Source organism: Girardinichthys multiradiatus, chromosome 24, assembly GCF_021462225.1.
Source record: "Girardinichthys multiradiatus isolate DD_20200921_A chromosome 24, DD_fGirMul_XY1, whole genome shotgun sequence".
Taxonomy (NCBI): domain Eukaryota; kingdom Metazoa; phylum Chordata; class Actinopteri; order Cyprinodontiformes; family Goodeidae; genus Girardinichthys; species Girardinichthys multiradiatus.
In genome coordinates this window covers 23,596,823-23,614,785 of record NC_061816.1, presented here as the reverse complement: position 1 = coordinate 23,614,785, position 17,963 = coordinate 23,596,823, and the positions used below count along the sequence as shown (strand labels likewise).

The 17,963-nt window shown below is 43.2% G+C and overlaps 1 protein-coding gene across 1 annotated transcript; it reads left to right on the top strand.

Moving 5' to 3' along the window:
- The first annotated feature begins 827 nt into the window (after nucleotides 1-827).
- On the top strand, nucleotides 828-13,191 carry slx9 (SLX9 ribosome biogenesis factor). The gene is made up of 6 exons (XM_047354681.1): nucleotides 828-1,319; nucleotides 1,471-1,588; nucleotides 10,051-10,119; nucleotides 11,605-11,776; nucleotides 12,804-12,869; nucleotides 12,939-13,191. Exons 1-6 carry the CDS (start codon nucleotides 1,137-1,139, stop codon nucleotides 13,063-13,065), a joined length of 735 nt encoding a protein of 244 aa, XP_047210637.1. The 5' UTR covers nucleotides 828-1,136; the 3' UTR covers nucleotides 13,066-13,191.
- The last annotated feature ends 4,772 nt before the right edge of the window (nucleotides 13,192-17,963 follow it).

Sequence of the window (17,963 nt, the reverse complement as noted above, 5' to 3'; positions counted from 1 at the left end):
TTCGACCACTGAGCAACAGTCCAGTGCTGCTTCTCTGTAGCCCAGGTCTGGGGAATGCGGCACCTGTAGCCCATTTCCTGCACACACCTGTACACGTTGGCTCTGGATGTTTCTACTCCACACTCAGTCCACTGCTTCCGCAAGTCCCCCAAGGTCTGGAATCAGCCCTTCTCCACAATCTTCCTCAGGGTCCGGTCACCTCTTCTCGTTGTGCAGCGTTTTCTGCCACACTTTTTCCTTCCCACAGACTTCCCACTGAGGTGCCTTGATACAGCACTCTGGGAACAGCCTATTCGTTCAGAAATTTCTTTCTGTGTCTTACCCTCTTGCTTGAGGGTGTCAAAAGTGGCCTTCTGGACAGCAGTCAGGTCGGCAGTCTTACCCATGATTGGGATTAACCAGGCTGGGAGTTTTATAGGCCTCAGGAATCTTTTGCAGGTGTTTAGAGTTAACTCGTTGATTCAGATGATTAGGTTCATAGCTCGTTTAGAGACCCTCTTAATGATATGCTAATTTTGGGAGATAGGAATTTTGGGTTTTCATGAGCTGTATGCCAAAATCATCCGTATTAAGACAATAAAAGACCTGAAATATTTCAGTTAGTGTGTAATGAATCTAAAATATATGAATGTTAAATTTTCATCATTACATTATGGAAAATAATGAACTTTATCACAATATGCTAATATTTTGAGAAGGACCTGTAATGCTCTGAAAAATGCCACATTTTATCATAGACATGTGGAACGTTTATTCACTTGTTTTCTAACGACGGAGCAAACCTTGGCGCAAACACTTCCGTTATTTGTCTTCAAAATAAAAGATCCGCGGCGTTTGTTGCGGTTTCAATATTTTTGTCGTTCAACCTCGTGCTGTTAAAATGAGACACAAAATGAAGCAACATGTGGTTCGTACCTGAAGAGGTTTCTGCATACAGATAAACGAGATGTTACTGCCAGTCCGAAGAATAAACATTTACGAAATTTTAAATGTAAACTGGAGCTTCCGGTAGTTCAGACTGCCTGACCCCACGTGGTCTGCAGCACAGCTGTTGACCAGAAACAGAAACAGCTCCAAGCGGTCAGGTTGATATAACACACCGACTGAAGAAGAGGTTCGGTGCTGCAGATACTAGCATGGTTGGAAAGATAAAACATGTCCGCCAGAAGCTCCACCAGGAGGCGGTGAAGCTCCACGGACCCCGCAGCCTCCCTCAGGCCAGCGGGAATGAGCTGTCCCACAGTCCGCTACAGCTCCACAGCACACCGTCGGCGCCACCCGTGGACAAAGAGCAGACCCACTCCAAACATGCAGGACAGGTCAGATATCAGTCAGGATGGTTCTAGTGAACGCTGAATTGATAGGAATTGGAGCTGAGCTTGTCTGACGCTGTTAAAACACGAGTCAGTGAAAGGTGACTGATCTGTGAGGAATGTTGACCACGTTTATTGTATGCTTTACATTTCCCAGACTGATTGTCAGAGCTCCTTTCCTTCTGGGATATTTGCTGCCACCAAGATCTCTGCTGAGTCTCTGGTCCAAACACTCAGCTTTGAGGAACTCCCTCATGTCCAGCCTACCAACACAGGTAAGAAAGACGGCATCAGAAGGATTCACCAGAGCCTTTCCACATTTAGTCTTTGCCACCACAAACCTCAACGGATTGTATGTGACAGACTAACAAGAAATGCTAAATAACTGTGCAGTGAAAGGAAAGGACACAGTTTATATATTTACGTTTTACTAAAAAAAAAATCCAAAAAAACAAATTCTAAAATCTAACATCACTTTGTATTCAGCCCCCTTTACTTTGATAACCCTAAATAAGTCCAGTGCCTCTAATAGCCTTCAGAAGTCACCTAATTAGTAAGGGTTGTTTGAGAAAATCAGTAAACAATCACCATCATGAAGACCAAGGACACTGCAGACTGGTCAGGGAGCAAGTTGCAGGTACCAGTCATGTGTAAGAGGCACAAACATCTGGAACAAGGTTCTCTGGTCAGGTGAGTCCAGACTAAAACTTGTGGTCAGGTGGTGGTGGCATCATGCTGTTGGGATGCTTTACTTCAGCATGAACAGGAAAGCTGCAAGTCGATCCTGGAAGAAAACCGGTTAAGATGTAGCATCTTAACAGGTGTTGTCTTTCAGTCAGCTGACCAGCAGTGCACATCAACAACCACAGAAAACTGGTTACTCCAGTGCTTTGTCTGCCTTTTTAAAGGATTTTAAGCTGTGTGGACAGTTTGATGGACAGTTGTTTGTGGCCTTTTTCAAAACCTTGGTGCTGGTGCCTACTTTGAATTAGAGGCTTTAGGAAAACTGGTACACATGAAGAACCTGATCTTCGGTCAGAAAAAGGACCTGTACTTTCCAACTCTGAAAGGGTTTGTCTGCAGGTTATATTTGCAGCTCAGTTTACCAAGACTAGACATGCTTCCAGTCATCTGTCTGGTACTCTCTGCAGTACACTCTGACTGCTCAACTTGAGATTTCATCAGGATAAAAACAATGACACTGCATAGAAATTGGAAATGATTCCCAGTCTCTGAACCAGTCCTGCAGCAGGGCGGCCACTGATAAAATCATCCTATATCCATAGATTTCAGTTTGTCTCTTCTGACTTTATTTGGAATCTTTTAAATATTAAAACCCAAACCAAACACATGGTGTGCTTATTTAGTGGGTCTGAATATACCTTTCAGCTAATTACCCTGCATCATTTACAGTAGGGAAATAAGTAATTGATACATAGCAGATGTAGCAAGTTTTCCTACTTACAATGAATGGAGAGGCCCTCTTCAACTGTAAGAGACAGAATCTAAAAAAAGAAAATCTAGTCAATACCATTGTGTGATATTTAGATAAATGATCTCCCTCAGGCTGGGGCTCCATGCAAGATCTCACCTCGTGGAGTATCAATGGTCATGAGATAGCTGAGGGATCAGCCCAGAACTACATGGGAGTACTGGGTCCCGAGGAGAGCCAGGACCACAGTCTCCAAGGTTACCATTGGTAACACACTTCACCATGATTGGCTAAAATCCTGCAGCGCATGCTCAGCCCCCCTGCTAAAGCCAGCGCATTTCCAGGCCCATCTCAGGTTTGCCAATGACCCTCTGGATGATCCGGAGCAGGCATGGGAGAAGGTCATTTGGCCAGATGAGACCAAAATAGAACATTCTGATATAAACTCAACTCGCTCTTTGGAGCAAGAACAAGTATGTATACAATTCCAAGAACACCATCCCAACAGTGAAGCATGGAGGAGGAAACATCATGCTTTGGGGATGCTTTTCAGCAAAGGGAACAGGATGGAGGATGGATGGAGCTGTGTATCACGAGATGTTGGGCAGCAACCTCCTTCCCTCAGTGAGAGCATTGAAGATGGGTCATAGCTGGGTCTTCCAGCATGACAGTGACCCGATACACACACCCAGGACAACTGAGGAACAAAGCATTTTAAGGTCCTGGAGTGGCCTAGCCAGTCTCCAGACCTGAACCCAGTTGAACATCTTTGGAGGGAGCAGAAACTCCATGTTGCCCAGCGACAGGCCCAAAACCTAGAACATCGAGAGAAGATCTGTATGGAGGAGTGGTCCAAAATCCCTGCTGCAGTCTGTGCAAACCTGGCCAAGAACTACAGGAGAACGTCTGACCTCTGTAATTGTAAACAAAGGTTTCTGTACCAAATATTAAGTCCTATTTTTCTTCTACTTAGATACTTATTTCATGCAAAACAAAATGCTAATCAATTAGTTAAATATCATACAGTGTGATTTTCTGGTCTCTCACAGTTGAAGTGGACCTACAGAGAAAATTCCAAAGCTCTCCATTCTTTTTAAGTTGGAAAATGTGCAAAATGGGCAGTGTATCAAATACTTATTTCCCCCATTCTACCCTTTATGCTCCACTTTGTGTTGGTCTGTCCCAGTTTGTTGTTGGAACAGGTCAGAGCATGGGAATGTTGAAAGGCTCTAAATAATAGATAGTTGCTGCCTTCGAATTTGGTTGGCAGTCTGGGGTCATTTTGTAAAAATGAGATCAAAGTGTTCCTCTTTGTGCTCTTCACGTGTTTTAGCAGAATGTTTTAAAAGAAGCACACAGTGGAACCAGCAATTCCTTTTCTTGCCTCTAGTGGCAGTACTAGGTTTAAGGTACAGCGGTCCAGATTAATGCTCCGTTGCTAATTAAATTTGACTATTGTTATATACTTATGTTTTTCTTTAAATAAGTAATAAAAAGTAGCCATGTTTCCTCACCATTTTGGTACCAAGAACACAGACAGGTGAAAACAGTGAGCAGTGTAGATCCACCTGTAGTGGACAGGATACAGAGACTGTTTGTCAGGAACTGAGTCCAGAAGGTCACCGTACTTGTTCCAGTGGCGTACCACCCCTGCAGTAAGCTTCGACCATGTTAATGAGGAGCAATTAACAAGTACGATGTACTTGCAAGAAATCACTTTACTTTAGTCAGGATTACATTCAAATAGATATTTTTCCAACTATATTTAACCTTCCTGTTAAAAAAACACACCAAAAAAAACAAAAAAAAACAATTCATTTTACATTCCAGGTTTATTCAAATTTTTGGTAATTCCCATGAACGGAAGGAACCAGCAGGGGGCGCCAGCAGACTGGTCACTGACCACAGAAGGCCCATGCATTGAGTGGCATCTGGTGCGTAATGGACTTGTACTTGCACATTTTAATGTTGTGTTCAGCAGGAATAGGACCTTTTAATGCGATCAGATGGAATGCTTCACAAAATCATCCCCTTTGGTTCTGTTCCTGGTTCTTAGGCCACTTGTTTGGTTCTGTTCCTGGTTCTTAGGCCACTTGTTTGGTTCTGTTCCTGGTCCTTAGGCTGCTTGTTTGGTTCTGTTTCTGGTTCTTAGGCCACCATTTTGTTCTGTTCCTCGTTTTTAGGTCACTTGTTTGGTTCTGTTCCTCGTTTTTATGTCACTTGTTTGGTTCTGTTCCTATTTCTTAGGCCACCCTTTGGTTCTGTTCCTGGTTCTAAGGCCACCTTTTCGTTCTGTTCCTCGTTTTTATGTCACTTGTTTGGTTCTGTTCCTCGTTTTTATGTCACTTGTTTGGTTCTGTTCCTCGTTTTTATGTCACTTGTTTGGTTCTGTTCCTCGTTTTTATGTGACTTGTTTGATTCTGTTCCTGGTTCTTAGGCCACAGGGTTCTTTAGTATACGTGTCTATGTTCTGCCCTCAGTGAAGCTGCTTTATGAACACTGGTTGTCCTCCTGAGTTTCTGAGGCCAGAGTTGAGAAGAAACGAGGCAGATGTTTAAAGTCTGGCTGCTCTGGTGTGCATCATGTTCTGTCGTCCATGTTTCCACGTTGTCCTCTTCTCAATATGTTTGCTTTTGACATGCTTTTGATTTTCCTGAATTGCATCCAAAAACCCAGGTGTGATGAACTCACTTGTTTCCAAACAGATGTTTCAGGGGGATGATGAGGAAGCAGTTGTGGACTCACCACTTTCAGGCTATTGTTTTGATCCAAACTACCAGGATGTCAGAATGTTCTGCTCTTTTTACAGTGAGACCACCTCCTGTATCCTGACAAATAGAGCTATTTCTACAGCAGGAACCTTTTCCAGGAACCAGGATTGTTTGTTCTGTGAAATGGATTTTTCAGATGGACCCAGGGAGATGTAGGGTCCTAGGATTTCCACCATGTGAAACCGCCAGATGGAGTCCTGTGTATAATGTGGAATCTGGGAGAATGAAGGAATTTGGTCTAATGATGCTGGGTGGTATTGTTTACAGGGACAGAGCCTGTTGGTCACTGCGGTTTCCTGTCTGCTTGATGTGATGAAGTCAGACAGGGTGGGTGGACCTAAGCACAGCGCCACCTGCTGGTAAAACACTCATCATTAAGGCTTGTGGCAGGGCTGCGAGATGTTAGAGAATATCTGCCTATTTTCTTCTTACCTCTCCTTCTCATCAGTTCCTCCATCACTATGTGACACTTGGCATTGTGGGTAATGTCATTAGTGTCCAACTGTGTAAATATTACATTGGCAGGAAAAATAAAAGTTCATAACACTTGGAATATGTTAGCCAACAGTCACTGCACTCCAGACTGTCCTTTGTGATGTGAATATTGCACATACTCATGTTGCCTTGACGACATGTTCACCTCTTTCTTTCTGCTCTCGGTGGAGGAGGACGCTTTTTCTCTGTCTCCCACCCCCTCTTATATCTGCCCTGCTTCAGCTCTGTGTCTTGTCTTTGGAGCCTCTTCTTGCATATCCAATTCTCAGTTATGGATTTGATCAGCTGGTCTCTCAATGCAATTGATCAAATTTTCTCGAGGAGAAGACAGGGTGAAGGAGAGCCCAACTTGTCCGGACTGAACGTTTTTCTCTGGATACACAATGGACTCCTGGCAGAAGTGGAGGATTGTGTGTTTGTCGATAATGTCAGTCGAGGATGTGGAAGATGTGTATATAATTGGATGTTTGATATCAGGATTTCTGCTTTTTGGGGTCAGCGGTTACCTGGCATATCGAGAAATTCGGAGAGTGTCAGCAGCTGTTCTGGCTATTGTAAGGCTGCCTGGCATGTATGATGGGATCTTCAGGGCAATCAACACTCAGACTGAGATGTTACGTGAGCTGAATCGCAGACTGGATGTGATCCTTACACAGGATTGCAGGCAGGTTGCGGTTCCTGGACTCAAGGGTGAAATGGGATAAATCTTGGAGAAAGTTGTTCGCTCGGATCTGGCAAAAGACCAGGAATTTGGCTGTTTGGATTCGCCTTTGAGAAGCACCAGCGAGACTCTCAAGGCTGACGGAAAATTAAGAGTCAGCCTAACCCAAATAATTATTGTTTTTCTGAATCTGGCTCCCCTGCATGGCCTTGATGGCTGGCTATCTTCAACTTCTCCTGGAAGTTATGTAAACATGACGCTGTGCTCCCTCTGCCCCCTCCCTTCCCTGAGGACATCTGTGGACCTGCTCAGAACTTTGTGGCCGGTTGATGAACATTCCAATGTACCATCAAGGACAATGGCCTCTGTGACAGTGCTTCATGGACTTACTTGCACACACTCACTTGCACACACACACACATGCTCAAGATAAACATATGCACCCCTCACACCACCTTCACCGTTCCCGGCATGATGTTGTTTTGTAAACTTGTTGCTTCTTTGTGCTGAGGTTTTTTGCAATCTCAAACTGAATCCTGCTAAGGATAAAGTGTGAAATATGATTTTTTCCCTCTACTTACCTAATGTGGCCTCTTTTCTCATCTAGCAAGGGCAGCGCCTGTGAGTGGGCAGCAAAGCCTTGGTGACCCGTCCCCCCTTGTCTTGTGTCATGATGTATGTTTGGATGGGTTGTACTGGAATTCTAATTTCCCCTCTGGGATCAATAAAGTATCTTTGAATTGAATTGAATTTAATATATCGTGCAGCCTGAGGTCGTGGCCTTGCAGGCAAGGAGCTTATTAAATGAAGCAGGAGAATACGTTTTCTCTGCTCACAGAGACACATCATGCTGCACTGTGCAACAATCCTATGACGCAAGTCTGCTAGCTTCACTTTTAACAACACAACTTATGTTGGACATCAGTGTCCAACAGCATCTATGATGGTTAAATCAACTTTAGTGGATTCTTTGTTCTAAAATCCTAACCTGCAGGATTTTTGGGCTGAAAGACGCAGCCCTGCTGCAGCTGCATGTGTGTGAAGTTACCGTTTATACAGGAGACGTCTCACAGTCTGCGATTATGAAAGATCTGCAAATTATCTGAATTACAAGGAGTTTAATTGCTGTAAAATAATCCCAGTTTAGAGAGGTCAACTCTCCTTTCCTCTGCTCCATAGATGAGTAAACCATGTCTTTGTAATTCTCTGAAATTCTTTTCAACTTTCTTACATTTCCACCTTTCCATAAGATGTATGAGTGTGATCACTGAGACGAGTCAAATGTGGTTGGAATGGAGACTTTAGGAGTAAAAAGACACGTCCAGTCATGAGAACCAGAGGAGATTTTTGGCAGAGTTTTTGTTTTCTTGAATAAAATGAAGGTTTTAGAACTCCTGATTTGTTTTTCAAAGAATCTATCAGCAGAATATTCCAGCCTGGATTTGTTGGGGGTTTTATGTTTGCCTCATTCTCTACTGGTCCTCAAAAACTTCAGAACCTGCTCCTGTCTGTGTTTTCTCAAGCAGAATAACTGGTTCAAACACGTTAAGCTGAGTTTTAGAGAATCACTGTTCAGAACCAAGGTACCTGGTTCAGCTTGGAGCAGTCTGGGTCATCCAAGCTCACTACAAAAATGTGAAACAGTCAGACAGGAAGCGCTGAAGCAGATGCTTTCCTCGATGTGTGTGTGTGTGTCCTTGTGTCCATTCAGCCATAATTACAGCAGCTATCAATTTCATCTAACAGTAGAAAGCTGATTCTCCTCATGGGAGCAGATTGGTGGTAAATCACCCCCCACCCATCCTTGTCCTGTGAGAGTAGGTTTCTGTAGTCAGCATATGATGTCTATCTCTGCCTGTTCTGACTGCAAACACTTGTGTTGTTGCTACTGTGGTGGCAGATAAGAGCCCAGCAGGATCTCTGACACACTTTACAGACCATGATCTCAGCTTGCGCTACTTCCTCAAACCATCACTGCCTCTTCATCTCCAGGTTTTAACAGGTCTGAAAACTGGTGTGCATTTATGTTCAGCTCCTCTTACCCCAATACCTCTAAATAAAACAAGAACCCTAAACATGGAGTGGGAATAGTTTTCCATGCATCGTGATAGCTCCCTGTCATCCTGTCACTAGGTTTGGGTCTCTCTTTAGTGCGTGTGGATGTGCGTTTCAGTGCAGTATCTCCAAGGTGGGATGATCTATCAAAGGCTGTTTTATAGAGACTCTCCATGGTCGCAGATCCTTCACTGTAGTAGTTGGAATAAGGAGGACTCTTTAGCATGGCTAGCTTGATGAGCTGTTGGTTTACTGTGTTGTTTTACTTCTACATCTGGGAAACAGGTAATATAGTTCCTCTTGTTTCTCAAAAGATTTAGTCTCAGTTTCCCACATCGTGCATATGACATGGATCTTGTCCAAGTGATTGTGTCTTTGGTGCAGAATGTGACCTTATATGTTCACCATAAACTGCAGCAGTTATTGCGCTTCAGAGGTTCGCTTTCTGCGTTTTGCTCACAAGTAGGTCAGAAATCAGCATTAGGACAATCAAGTCATAATCATTCATGTCTGCATCTTGATGCATTTCTTTCTCCCACCCCTACTATACATGCCTAGTCAAAGTCCAGACCTAAATCCGCCGATTGCAAGATCAGAAAACTGATGTTCACAGATGTTCTCCATCCGATCTGACTGAGCCTGAGCTGCTTTGCTCAGAAGAATGGACCCGGAAGGAGGTTGACTCAGGGGACCTGACTATAATCACACACAGCACCTTTATATGTCTGCGTGTTCAAACATGTGGGGCAGCTCGGTCTTTGTTGTCTCAGCTTGGTCTCATATTCCTCGATAGTCGAGGCCAGCAAGGAGAAATCTCTGCATCCTTGTTCCAGCATCTCTATCCGACCCAGTTCCATTCAGAGGTTCCTTCTAGAGCAATGCTCTCCAAAGGGTTTGCCTTGAAGGCCAAAATAATTCAGTTGAATGTAGTCACAGGCCAAAAAAATTTGGTTTTTAATGTATAAAAATGCTAAAATAATTAAAACTAACAAAGTGATCTAAAATGAGTAGTTATCTTTAAATTATTTTACATCCTATGTCTTTTATGTTTGGATTATTAAAGAAAAAATATCTTTTTTTTAGTTTTTAAGTCGACTGTTTCTGCTTTTTCTAAAGTTATTAAAAGTTGCTGGATGTTTGTTGTCCTGTTTATTATTAAATTACCCGAAACATGGGAGGTGGGCTGCAAATGGCCCCTTCACCACATCTTGGGCCCCCCTGATCTAGATGTCAGCCCCTCCATGCACCGTGACGGCACATCTAACTCACTGGTGACCCAGGTTCTGTGTGTGCTACCATGTAACTGGGATTGTGTTTCCACAGGGCCTGTGGAGAAAAGACTCAAGTCAAAGAAAGAGAAGATGAAGGAACGAAGAGAAAGGTGGCTCAGCAGTAAGTTCATCATCACCTGAAGAGGAACATGTCCACATTCAAGATGTTCAGCCACTGAGAACATAGTGTTCTTCACTGAAAGTACAAATCCACCTTGTTAACATGTCTGTTTTCATTCATGAAGGTTGAATTCAGTTCATCTACATTCAGCTGAAACCAGATATTTACTCACAGTTTAACATTTAAATCAAACAGGACGTGTTCCTGTTTTAGCTCAGCTGGAAACGTTTTATTTGGGAAATGATAATAATTCTTACAATTAATTTCTTCAAGTTCACAAATGTTCATTCATTTCTTCAGTATCTGGTAGAATTCTCATTTTAAACTGTGTGACTCAGGTCCTTCTACAAGCTTCTTACTATATTTGTTGGAGTTTTGGTCCATTTCCCCCCGACAGAACTGGTGAAACTAGGTCAGATTTGTAGGCCTCCTTGATCTCACACACCTTTTCAGCTCCTACCACTAATGTTCTGGGACTCAGATCAGGGCGTCTGATCTGAACTTCCAGCTGATGTCCTGAGATGTTTCTTCAATATATCCACATCATGTTATTTCCTCATGGTGCCATCTAATTTGTGAAGTGCACCAGTCCCTCCTGCAGCAAAACACAGCATGATGCTGCCACCCCCGTACTTCACAGTAAAGATTTGGCCCCCGGGCTTACAAGCTTCCTTTTTTTTAACTCTAAAGACCAGATTACAGGATGTATCTCCTACAGTTAAGCTCCTTGTCATGGAGGACATTTGCTAGTTAGTTAACAGCCATTTTGGAGCCACAGATCCAATCTGCATGTGTCAGGAGAACAACCAGGGATTACTGAGATGTTAGTGGTTGTCTGCAATGAGCATTATGGAACATTTTCCTCCTCAGAATCCACCTATAAATGTGACACTTGCCTGCTTGGGTGGGTTCTGGGTTCTGGACCGTTATTGTGTCTCAGTGTAATTATTACAGCTCTCTAACTCTGCTGCCATCATCTCCAGTAATTGATATGAAGCCTGTAACTGAAGCCTTTTGCTGAGCCAATCAATTCCTCAGTAACACAACCCCCAGCTTCTTCATGCGTATAATTAGGTGCTAATGGCTGCAGCCCCAGACCCGGAGAAACCCGAGACCGGCTCCCTGACGGTTTTCCAGAATTAGGAGGTAATTAGGATGGCTTGTTCCAGGTTTCCTCAGTTTACAAGGAATGAAAGTATAAAAGGACAAAATAAAGCATGACTGACGCTTCATGTGTGTAGGTCAGGACTGAAACATGCAACTGATGCAGGAAAACTGCCAGAATGGGTCCACAATGGGTTTAACAGTTCTAATGATTGACCCGAAATGTTCCTTCATTTTCTTGTAACCCTAAAAAAAGCTGTTCTTAATAATCAGTGTGTAGGGAAAATAGTTTGCCTTAATTACAACCTAATCACAGGTCAGTCGCTGTCAGGATCTACATCTTCTAAGCCGTCAGTGTTTGTTCTGCTTTTGTTCTCTCAGAGATCAGCTCCATCAGACAGGCCAAGGAGCAGCAGGCGGCGGAGGCCCGGCGCCAGGCCACCCCTGTGGTGGGAGACCTGAAGCCGCTGGTGGACGCCCTGCCGGAGCTCTGCCAGCTCGTCGGACAGCCTACAGCTCTGGGATCCCGCCGTAAGATGAGGAAGAATAAAACGTACGTTTCAGCTCAGAGAGCCTAGCACCATCACGTGTCTTTGGTCCTGAACAGTAGGTCCAAGAAAGAACGGTAGCTGCAGGAAGCTGAGCATTTATACGCACCCCTGCTCCAACACACCTATCTAATCAAAAGGCTGAATCATCTCCTTGAAGTGTCGGCAGATTTGTAGAGGCCCAGTCAGTAACCAATCATTTGGGTCGGTGTGTTGGAGCAGGGGTAAATCCAAACGTTCCAGGACTGTAGCACTTGAAGACTGGAGTTGCAGACTCCTGTTTTAGTGGGAGTGTGTGAGAGGAAAAGTTTAAAGTTCTGTCAGGGTTAATTAATAAACACCATATCCCAGGGTGCTCTGGGGTTGAACTCAGTCTGGGATAGTTAGGACAGAGCAGCAGTCTGAATGATGAAGCCTTAACCAGACTCTGACCCGTCACCTTCTGCTTGATTCTCTCTGATTCAACACACACACACACTTCATCCATCCCCATAAACTGTTTGGTTTTTCTTGGACCACTAGTTTGGATTGGAAGCAAACGGGCAGAAACCTAAAGCACAGAAGCAGGTGCAGAGTTCTGAAGAAGTATTCATCCCCTCTGACCTCTAAGCTCAAGCTTCAGTCTCACAATGTGACAGACCAGCATAAAGCTGTGCATCACAGAAATAAGATCTGAAAAGTGCGGCCCGTGTTTGTATTTAACCCACTGAGATGCTACCATTCCCTGTTCCTGTTGCAGGTTTTTTTTTCCAGGATTTAACTCCATCCAGCTTCCCCACAGCATGATCCTGCCACCACTATGTTAAAAAGAGATGCTTAAGTTTAACCAGCAAGAAAGTAAATCCGCTTTCTTTGTGGGGGATTATTTATTTAATGTTTGTAACATATTTGCTTTATTTTTGCATTCCTGTTGCTTCCTCTGACATAAAGAAAACCTGCATTAAAGCAAATCTTTACTGTTCAATCACAGAGCAACTTGTGGGATTCTTCGGGGGTTGTCACGGTAACGTGTGTTTGTTTCTCCTGTTTCAGGCCAATGAAGAGGCCTGAACCGACGGACTTCAGTCAAATGAAGCAGTCCCAGAAGCGTAAACTGCTGTAAGCATCTGTCTGCTGTTTGATGAGCAGTGAGCGTGCTGAGGGTGAACCTGTCCTCTGCTTTCACAGGGAAACCGAGACCAGCCGTTTCAGCGACGCAGTCCGGACACTTTCCAGCAAACAGAACCCACTAGCTGATATCGGTGAGCAGCTGAAGAAGAGGATGAAGCATGAGGAAGAGCAGGGTCCCAGTTAGTAGCAGGTGGACACTCGGACTAGAACTAGAACAGCGGTGTTTAAGGAAACCCAGGACCACCTGATGACTGTAACCTGCAGCCTTCCAATGTGACTTTTTAATAAATGAGCTTCCAGTTATCGCCCACATGTTGCTTTTCCTCTGAACCGCCGGTGTCTTTTTCTTTCTGCTTAGCTTCTTTTGTTGTTCTCAAAGGTGGGTTCTCCAGCTGGTGGAACCTTCAGCATCCACAGGGATGTTCAGCATCTGCATCGGTTCTTCTGGAAGTGTCAGGTTGTGATGCTTTTCATGGATGGAAGCTCTAAAAACTTGAGCTGCTGTGGTCTGGGTGGTGAGTTGTGGTTAGATCAGAGGTAAGACGAACCTAATCAATACTGGACCATTAGTGTTCATTAATAATGGATCCTATGGGAAGCGCATAGGGTCAAATTAAGTCATCAAAGCTCTGTGTTACTGTTGCAGAACCAAACTGAATTTAGCTGATTGAACTTGCTAACATGTGACCATGTCGTTTTTATTTCGGTATCTTCATGACTTCAACATTGCTGAGAAGCTCTGTGTTACTGTTGCAGAACCAAACTGAATTTAGCTGATTGAACTTGCTAACATGTGACCATGTCGTTTTTATTTCGGTATCTTCATGACTTCAACATTGCTGAGAAGTTAGAGTGCCTTAATGTTATCACATTACAACAGCAGACTCCAGTGGGATCTGTGTTAGGTGGTGGCAGCATCATGCTGTGGGATCAGCATGATCCAGACAGAGGCTCAGAGCTGAACGAATGAATAAAGGAGGGGCTCGTTGATGAAGGCCTAACTGGTATCTGCTTCACCTTCTCTTCTATCTTCTCTGGAGGGAAAAACAGTCAAATCTAAAGGTGTGCATGTTGGGGCTGTGCTCATGAGAAAAGATGCTCACAAATCCAGTCAGATAGAAATAGTAAGTACAACCTCATTTGGCTCTCTGGCTTTAAATATCAGAACAGAACTCCACTAGGTCCTTTAACTAGTGAAATGTGATCTTAGGGTTACTAATCAGAAGCCAAAACCAATGAGTGAAAAAGTATGTACAGGTCCTTCTCAAAATATTAGCATATTGTGATAAAGTTCATTATTTTCCATAATGTCATGATGAAAATTTAACATTCATATATTTTAGATTCATTGTACACTAACTGAAATATTTCAGCTCTTTTATTGTCTTAATACAGATGATTTTGGCATACCGCTCTTGAAAACCCAAAATTCCTATCTCACAAAATTAGCATATTTCATCCGACCAATAAAATAAAAGTGTTTTTAATACAAAAAACGTCAACCTTCAAATAATCATGTACAGTTATGCACTCAATACTTGGTCGGGAATCCTTTGGCAGAAATGACTGCTTCAATGCGGCGTGGCATGGAGGCAATCAGCCTGTGGCACTGCTGAGGTCTTATGGAGGCCCAGGGTGCTTCAATAGCGGCCTTTAGCTCATCCAGAGTGTTGGGTCTTGAGTCTCTCAACGTTCTCTTCACAATATCCCACAGATTCTCTATGGGGTTCAGGTCAGGAGAGTTGGCAGGCCAATTGAGCACAGTGATACCATGGTCAGTAAACCATTTACCAGTGGTTTTGGCACTGTGAGCAGGTGCCAGGTCGTGCTGAAAAATGAAATCTTCATCTCCATAAAGCTTTTCAGCAGATGGAAGCATGAAGTGCTCCAAAATCTCCTGATAGCTAGCTGCATTGACCCTGCCCTTGATAAAACACAGTGGACCAACACCAGCAGCTGACACGGCACCCCGGACCATCACTGACTGTGGGTACTTGACACTGGACTTCTGGCATTTTGGCATTTCCTTCTCCCCAGTCTTCCTCCAGACTCTGGCACCTTGATTTCTGAATGACATGCAGAATTTGCTTCCATCCGAAAAAAGTACTTTGGACCACTAAGCAACAGTCCAGTGCTGCTTCTCTGTAGCCCAGGTCTGGGGAATGCGGCACCTGTAGCCCATTTCCTGCACACACCTGTACACGTTGGCTCTGGATGTTTCTACTCCACACTCAGTCCACTGCTTCCGCAGGTCCCCCAAGGTCTGGAATCGGCCCTTCTCCACAATCTTCCTCAGGGTCCGGTCACCTCTTCTCGTTGTGCAGCGTTTTCTGCCACACTTTTTCCTTCCCACAGACTTCCCACTGAGGTGCCTTGATACAGCACTCTGGGAACAGCCTATGCGTACAGAAATTTCTTTCTGTGTCTTACCCTCTTGCTTGAGGGTGTCAATAGTGGCCTTCTGGACAGCAGTCAGGTCGGCAGTCTTACCCATGATTGGGGTTTTGAGTGATGAACCAGGCTGGGAGTTTTAAAGGCCCCAGGAATCTTTTGCAGGTGTTTAGAGTTAACTCGTTGATTCAGATGATTAGGTTCATAGCTCGTTTAGAGACCCTTTTAATGATATGCTAATTTTGTGAGATTGGAATTTTGGGTTTTCATGAGCTGTATGCCAAAATCATCCGTATTAAGACAATAAAAGACCTGAAATATTTCAGTTAGTGTGCAATGAATCTAAAATATATCAATGTTAAATTTTCATCATGACATTATGGAAAATAATGAACTTTATCACAATATGATAATATTTTGAGAAGGACCTGTACACCTTCTGTTATTCCACAGGATTTACAGGGGAAGTAGAATTACCTGATCAGCATCTATTTGAGCAGTGGCTCTTGCCAACTGTTCATGGGGTGTACTTATTTTTATTCCCAGCTCTTCCAGTCAACGCCTCAGTGTTTATCCTCTGTATTTTAAATTAAGTTGAAGAGTCATATTATCTCCTGAGAATAAGTGGCCTTCAGAACATTGATGGAACATCTGTGAGAACTGTTGCAGTTTCAATTCAATTCGGTTTATTTATATAGAGCCAATTCACAACAAATGTCGTCTCAAGGCACTTCACAAAAGTCAGGTACATACATTCCAATTAATCCTCACCACTGAACAGTGCAGTCAGATTCAGTTATTTATTCAAATTGGATAAAAAAAATTTCTGTAAGGAAACCCAGCAGATTGCATCGAGTCAGAGACTTGTAGCTGTCACTTCTCCTGGATGAGCATGTAGAGACAGTGGACAGTCACTGGTGTTGACTTTGCAGCAATCCCTCATACTGAGCATGCATGTAGCGACAGTGGAGAGGAAAAACCCCTTTAACAGGAAGAAACCTCCAGCACAACCAGGCTCAGTGTGAGCGGCCATCTGCCACCACCGACTGGGGGTTCGAGAGAACAGAGCAGAGACACAAAGAGAACAAAGAAGCACTGATCCAGGAGGGCTTTCTATGGGAAAGAAAAGTAAATGTTAGTGGATGTAGCTCCTTTAGTCGTTTCACCTCGAAAGAAAGAAAAGATAAACTCTGAGCCAGTTTTCAAGGTTAGAGTCGGAAAGAGAGCACATATAATTAGTCACAGTAAAAGCTCAGTCAATCGCCATGTCTAGGAGAGAGAAATGGTTAAACACTGAAAGACAGAGCCAGGCCATGTCTTCCTGAAGGGGGAGCTCTACAAATCCAGGTGGAAACCAAGTGAAATCTGATGAACTGTTGAGCTATCCAGGGTGTAACTCGTCTCTCATCTATCCATGATTCAGCCTCACTTTACTCAATGCTGGAGAACAAGGAAAAGCAGCTAATTTCTGAATAGAATTAAATGTATCTGAACATAAAGTAAAAGTGGAGACCAAACTTGTTAACATGAATGTAGCTTTCTCTCATTTAGTTTTAAAGCTGCTTTCTTATTTATCACCCGTTGTAAAACTAGATGAACCTTATTCTGCCATTAAAAGCAACAGTTCCATCTGTGTTTTTTGCTACAAGGTGTTAAAGCTACAGAGAGGTGATGGCAAATGTCACAGAACCAGCATTTCTTAGTCTAAACCAGTTTCTCTGTGAAGGGATCCTTCTGCCGGACCTCAATGCTGTCCAGTAAAAGTACTGTAACAACATGAAGCATCAGTCTGTCCTTTCAGAACCAGCTTCATCCAGATACTCCCACTTCACAATTATGATGTTAGGGGTGTAAATACTTTTCCTGGCTGGGTGTCTGTGAGCTTGGGACATGACTGAATCATGAGAGGGTTTCAACAGAGGAGCAACCTGGACTGCACCATTACAGAGGAAAGCACAGGTTGCCATGGTAACAGCCACAGTGGGGCACAAATAGGAGGGACCAGACATTCCTTTAGTTATTGCATGACTAGTTTAGTGTTTTCTATATATTTTATGCACATTAAATATTTTTATAGATGCATTTTCCATGTGTACAAACTCATTTAATACTCATTAGGATACAAAAACTGGCTACGATCTTTTTTCAGTTTTTAAATATGAATTCAGATTAATATAAGTAGATATCATTCCAGCTGCTATTTGTTATGTTAAACCCTTTGCTGTTCACATTTTTGTAGTCTGCAGGTAAAGTTAGGAAAGCCTACAGCAGCCTGGGGGTTTTCTGACAATATTTAAATTTTAACAGTACTGAGAAGTTTGAGTATAATAAATAAATAGAAATTGGACAAAAGACCATTTTATAATTTTCTAGAAAAAACAAAAATGCATCTTCTGTTGAGGAATAGTTAGAATGCCCCCATATGTAAGTGACTACAAGTCCAGACCGGTGTATCACATCAGGTAGACAGGAAACACCATGGTCTTCATTATGGTCTGCATGTTTGACTGGACTAGACGTAGATTATTTAAAATATAGCCGTTAAATACATGAATGCATATAAACTGCTGGATTGATAATTATCGTTATAATAATGTTGTTTCAGACATTCCCTTCTTTTTCAAATACACAGACACATATGGAGAACACAGGTGAGTCTTTAAAGTAGATTCAGCTGTTTCATGTTGCCTG